The 6,322-nt window shown below is 36.3% G+C and overlaps 2 protein-coding genes across 2 annotated transcripts; one reads left to right on the top strand and one right to left on the bottom strand.

Moving 5' to 3' along the window:
- Positions 1–2,978: 2,978 nt before the first annotated feature.
- Polr1H (RNA polymerase I subunit RpI12) lies at positions 2,979–3,791 on the top strand. The gene is made up of 3 exons (XM_017612652.1): positions 2,979–3,176; positions 3,236–3,455; positions 3,514–3,791. The coding sequence occupies exons 1-3, from the start codon at positions 3,059–3,061 to the stop codon at positions 3,536–3,538; spliced, it is 363 nt and encodes a 120-aa protein (XP_017468141.1). The 5' UTR covers positions 2,979–3,058; the 3' UTR covers positions 3,539–3,791.
- A 616-nt stretch (positions 3,792–4,407) lies between these two features.
- Noa36 (zinc finger protein 330 homolog Noa36) lies at positions 4,408–5,555 on the bottom strand. The gene has a single exon (XM_017612640.1). It carries the CDS (start codon positions 5,430–5,432, stop codon positions 4,527–4,529), a length of 906 nt encoding a protein of 301 aa, XP_017468129.1. The 5' UTR covers positions 5,433–5,555; the 3' UTR covers positions 4,408–4,526.
- Between the last annotated feature and the right edge of the window lie 767 nt (positions 5,556–6,322).

Below are 6,322 nucleotides of genomic sequence, written 5' to 3'. Positions count from 1 at the left end.
TTCTCGTTGTTCGCTTTGTGTTGCCGCAGTATTCGCCACAATATGAAATGAGCGCAGTCATGATTCAACAACTACAGGTTGTAGCAATAGTACAAAAACAACATTTACCATTGGTATGATCTCCTTGTGGCATCAACATCGCCTTTATCTATTCATATTCGTATGTATATGTATACCTTGCATACCAGGATTTCATAGAATTCTGAAAGGTTTCACAATTTTTTTAAGAATGTTCTGTAAGAAATCGTACAGAAATTTATTTACTAGTTCTTGTCAACCGCTTCATATGTTTTTCCTTACAGATTTCTAAAAGAATCGTAACAAATTTCCGACACTCTTAAAGATTTCGGGAGCATTTGTTTGCAGGGTATATATATACGTATATGTGTATGAATACGCGGATATGTAAATAAAGCAAAACAGGCGATAATTTGACACAAGCGTGCTCATAAGAAGAAGCATAGCTTCTATCGCTATCAACTGTAATTGATGCGTCTTGAGCGCAGTGCACATTAGAGCGATGCGATACGCGATGCGACACGGGATACCATTTTGTGATAGCTACACAAACATTTGTGCCCTTATAAGGNCACATTAGAGCGATGCGATACGCGATGCGACACGGGATACCATTTTGTGATAGCTACACAAACATTTGTGCCCTTATAAGGTTGTAAATGAGTTGCTTCTCAACCGAGTTTAGACCTTTCGAATGATGGGTCTATGTTTATATCTCATCGCCTGGGTAAAAGATTGTCGTATGTTACGCACGTACGTATGACGTATGACCCAGGCGACGATCTATAAACTTTTAAAAAATTTAAGAGAAAAGTATGTTTAATATTGAGTAAAACTGATGTTTATTTTTACAAATTCGGCTAAAAATTAAATGAGATATTCAAATTTTCATGACAAATTATTTCAGAATATTGCGTTCACTACAAGGAGAAATCAGTGAAAGCTGAATTAAAAAAAAGGTTAAGCAAAAATGTTTGAGTTATATAGCCAAAAATATTATTTTTCTCATGAAAGGTTGAATAACTTAGTCAGATTTCCCCGATTTTTTTAAGTAAAAATCACTATATATCAAATGTTAATATTGCATCAATTCAGGAGTAGTATAGTTGCTTTACAAAATAGTGCGTGAAAACTTTGCCAAATTTGGAAAAAATACGAAAAAACTAACACAGAAAATACAGCGTGGCGACGAATAACTGTTACCCAGGTTTTTTTGAGAAATAAAAGAGTCCCTTATAGATTTTGCGAAAAAAGTATTTTATTGTTAATTTTCCACAGATTTTACTTAAGTTGTAATAATTAGTTTTTAAATTTGAATCCTTATTTACATTTGCCAGCAGTGTAAACTTTGAGAGAAAAGTTCATTTGTCACGCAAGTCTTTTTCAGGTGTATTTTTTCTTAGGCTTTGTATAAAAAAAGTACAAAAAAGAAAAAAACTGTATAAGGTTGGTCGAATGAATCGCCGTCCTAGTCACCAGTTCCGAGTCTATTCGATTTTTGAGTATGAGGCCTTAGGTTGGACAGAAGGAGGAGTTTAAGGGACTCAAAATGGAGAAAATTAGCCTATGCTTACAGAAGATATGGAATAAACTAACTGACGAAGACCTACGTGCCAAAAGAACTTTTCTTTCAAAGTTTTCACTGCGGGAAAATGTAAATAAGGATTAAAATTTAAAAACTAATTAATACAACTAAAGTAAAATCTGTGGAAAATTAACAATAAAATACTTTTTTCGCAAAATCTATAAAGGACTCTTTTATTTATCAAAAAAAACCTGGGTAACAGTTATTCATCGCCACGCTGTACACAAAGATCTCTTAAGTTTTCTAATAGTTTATATACATATATCATTCGAAAGGTCTAAACTCGGTTTATAGTCAACTGAGTTACAAGCTTATAAGTGCGGAAAACCGGTTTTTTAACCGTAAATCAAGACTGTGTGGGGGTGTGACAAAAATTTCGTATCATGATTCTTACTTCACTCGGCAAAACCTACTTGAAAAATAACATGACTTACCAAGTATATTTACTTCATTATTTTTTGTAGCATTGTTTAATAGAGCACACACATTTGTACTTTCTCTCTTTAATTTAAAAACTCCTTACATATAATAAAATAACACTCAGGAAAAAACATAAAAATATAACGAATAATCAAAAATAATTACCTCCATACGTACATCAATTTTTAGTATTTGTCATTATATCTGATTTCATCTTTTATTGGTAAATAACATGATTATTTCTTAATTGTTTCTAATTATACTGGTTAGTAATTATTTGAATATTTAAAACAAAATAGTTAATCATTAACATATAAACAAACACCAAATCTTTTTTGCTATTCAAAATCAAAAATAAATAGGTTTAAAATTATTAGATTCTTTAAATTTCTTTTTAAAGATGTGAAAACAAAGGCAAATAAACCATCAAAAAAATATTCTTTTGTGCATTTACCTGTGTCCTTGACCTCAGACGCTATATTTCTCCATGACAAACTAGCCATGTCTGTTGTACAGTCGTTTTTTTGCTGTCTGCATAGTTTCATAAACATGGGTTTTTTTATATATTCGGCTAAAAAACTGAGGAAGATGCTTCCGCCTGTGAAATGGTCATGCTTTTTGCAAAAAATACCGCGCAATGCTAGTCTCACCTCGTTCAGAAAACCGTGTCGCACGTGCGATACGCATGCAATATTATATCGCATCGGTGTCGCACGTGCGATACGAATGCGGTATTATATCGCAGCGGTGCCGCTGTCGCGCAAGTGCGCACAATTTTCAACGCTTCCTACCAATTCCTACGTACTCAGCATGCCGATGTCGCTTTCATATCGTATCGCATATCGCATCTCTCTAATGTGCACCGTGCCTTATTGAACAATATATGTATGAATGAAAACTATCGATAGTACTCACAAAACCATCGATGTTTTCGATAGTCAAAAACCATCGATACTATCGATAATGCTATCGATAGTTTTCCAGCTGTAGTTCGCGTGCGTGCCTGGACTGTTTTTCCGTCCAGCAAAACAAAACATGGAAACATTCAACTCTCAACCTGGTTTTTGCCCAGTGTGTGGATCAATCTTACCACCTTTAAAAAGAACTGGGAATGTCGCTTGTTATAACTGCAGACAAGAATTCCCACCAAAAGGTACATCGTATTATTCGTTCTGAACATAACCATTTCCAAAATAAACTTTTAATTTGTAGTTTTCGAAGCACAGGAGGTTGAATATACAATACATTTCAATAATTATGATCCGGAAAAGGTTTTTGGGAAAAATAAACATAATTCAGATGATGAGGCAGATGGTCCAGTCGTTGAACGTAAATGTTCGAAGTGTGGACACATGCAAATGTCTTACGCGACGTTGCAACTGCGATCTGCTGATGAAGGACAAACAGTGTTCTTTACATGTCTAAAATGCAAGTGAGTATAAGCAATTTACTTCAACTTTGTAAGTGGATTCAATGCCTTTCATTTGTAGGTACAAGGAATCTGAAAACTCCTAAGCAGAAAGAAGATTTATGGGTCGATTATGGACGCAAGCTTGAGTGTAAATAAGTCGTGGAAATAGTTGGTTGTCTCAGGAGAAAGAACGTGCTGCAGCCAACTGTTGCATTAATATACAAAGGAGATTGCTACGAGACAGTTCTAATCCATTTAGCTTAAATGATAAATGTATGCTCCCTCTTTTTAAGGGCGTCCATTCAACTAAATATTGTGCTGCTTTACTTCTTGCAACGCTTTCCCAAAATTCCACCACATCCTCTTTTAACTACTTTTACAAAGCCTCGGGCAATGTCCGGCCTTTCGCTCATGCATTCCACCAGTTTTTCGTATTGCGAGCGATTTGTTGATTGTCGACTTGATAATTTTGTAAACATTTGATAATATTTTTGCGTTTCCACACTATTTTATTGATATTTTAATACAATTTGTTTCGCTCCGACACGAGTTGCTATTCGTACAAAATTTCCGACAAATACATAAAAATGACAGCTACGTCGGATTCAGGCATACCAACATTACGAATTTCGAAGATGGCCTACGATTTTCGAAACTACGATACGACAACACGGATTTCAGCATACCAATTTTACGATTGGTAGCAAAATCGAATCTACGTCGGATTACAGCATAGGGGTGTATATTTTAACAATCGAAATTTCCACTGCAACCACAAAAATTTACTTGCCAATATAGGGATCACATGATTCAACTTTCACAGACGATTGAATCAAAAGTGGAAGGAAAGCATTTAGTTCATAGGCCATTTACACCAGGCAACTGCTGCATACGAATAAAGACGCCTCATTAACGATTTCAACTACTCTCAACGCAACTGAGCTTCGGTTGTAATCAGTAATCAACCCATAAGTGTTCTGTGGATTAGTTTTAAAGACTACTAGTTCATTTTATTTCTTTGTATATACATTCTCTTTTGATGGTAGTAAATGCCAAGGGAGCTAAATATGTAAATATAACCAAACTAATTCCTTATTTGTCTTTATTTTGCCCCTCTTGTGATTGATCACTATCATCTTCATCAGAATCGTCATCGCTAATTTCGTAATCCTCATCATCATCATCACTTTCATCCTCCTGGGCATAACTGGAGCCGCCACCATAGGCCCCTGCGCCATAATACGAATAACCGCCATATTCATCATCACTATCTGCTGGTCCACCTTGTTGCTGTCTGCCAAACTTGTGGGATCTTGTTGACATGCTCAAATCTTTTGTTACTGAAGTGTCATAGTTGCATTTTGGGCATGGAATAGCTTTGTTCTTTTCATATTTAAATCCCTTTCTCCGAACATGATCCTCACAATAGCACGTCTTGCAACGCAAGCATGAATATTGGCCGAGTCGATTGCAACTTTGACACTTGAAATTTTCAGATTCGAGAACTTGGCACGACGCTTGATGCTCAAATTGGTCATCCTCACATAAGAATCCATCACAAAACGAGCATTTGAAGATACGACCACCATGTTCCCAAACACCTCGCTCGCACTCAAGACAGATTGCGTTTTGTAGAGGACAAGTACAGGCATGAGTTTGTAGGCACTTGCGCCCATGACACACCCATGCCTCACAAAAATCACAAATTGCTCCAACCATGCCAAGTCCCGTCGTATATACTCCTGCATGTTTTACTACACAATCGCCAGTTTTCAGCATGCACTTCACTTTTCCACAATGTGCACAAATCGGCAAACGCTGGAGGCTCTGACAAAAGTAGCAAAATGCTCTACTCTTCTGCTTTTTCTCACATTTCTCGCACTCCATAGGCGCATTGCAAGGCATTTCAGCAAGAGGAACCTCACGGTTTCTTATCTCCTTGAGGCGTATTTTCTGCTTTTCAGCTTTTTTCCTTTGGCCAGTTTTCTTTTTCGGCATTTTAAAAAAATGTTCATGCAAATGCCACCTGGGCGAGTTTATCTAATAACCCGTGTAGCACTGATTGTCAAATCAAATACTTCAAAACCTCTATGTCGACCATTCTGACAACTTACTCCATTGTGAATAGGCTCCCTACAAGAATTGTGTGATGGAAACTAACACATTCTCATTTATCTTACTAACACATTTGCAAATTTTGCGTTGGTTAAAAAGAGACTAATATATAAGGCCATAAGTTGGAGGAAGACGGAAGATCATATGTACACAAATGTTTACATCAGATTTTTCACACTGCCCTTTAAGGCTCTGTTATGCACACTTGGCATTGCTTGAGAGTTGTCACATAAGGAATCTGTTAAATGAGCTTCGCGTGTAAGCGGTTACCCAACGCACAGCATTACATATGTAAAAGTCTGTTGGTTTTTGATTTCTACGTAAAAATGGTATAGCAGTGCATGCAATGCCAAGTATGCATAACAGAGCCTTTAGAATGTGATAGAAACTTGAAGGTAGCCAGTGACAGAAATCTCTATCAGCCTTGCCAGTCAAATGATTTGTCAAATGATGGTCACTGTTCTTGCAGGGCTGTTATTCGCCAGAGAACGTATATTTATAATATATATTATGCGCGTTCCTTATCTCCCAGAAATAGTCAGAAAAAGTCCGAAGTAGTCAGATTTAGTCCAAAAAGCGTTCCTTAACTCAGAAATGACAGCAAAAATGAGAGAGCAACAGTCAGTGAGAGCGACTCTCATCAGTCCGAAGTAGTCAGATTTAGTCAGAAGAATTTTTTCTGGCAAAATCCTGAAAAGTGTCAAACTCAACTGAATTTAAATTAACGGAAATTAAAGAATACGCAAAAAGTGAGAATAATCTAAAAAGTAAAA

Source organism: Rhagoletis zephyria, unplaced genomic scaffold (genome assembly GCF_001687245.7).
Source record: "Rhagoletis zephyria isolate East Lansing unplaced genomic scaffold, Rhagoletis_zephyria_1.1 Rzeph_scaffold_00015, whole genome shotgun sequence".
Taxonomy (NCBI): Eukaryota; Metazoa; Arthropoda; class Insecta; order Diptera; family Tephritidae; genus Rhagoletis; species Rhagoletis zephyria.
The sequence above is the reverse complement of the archived record's forward strand: the minus strand, read 5'-3'. Positions and strand labels throughout refer to the sequence as shown.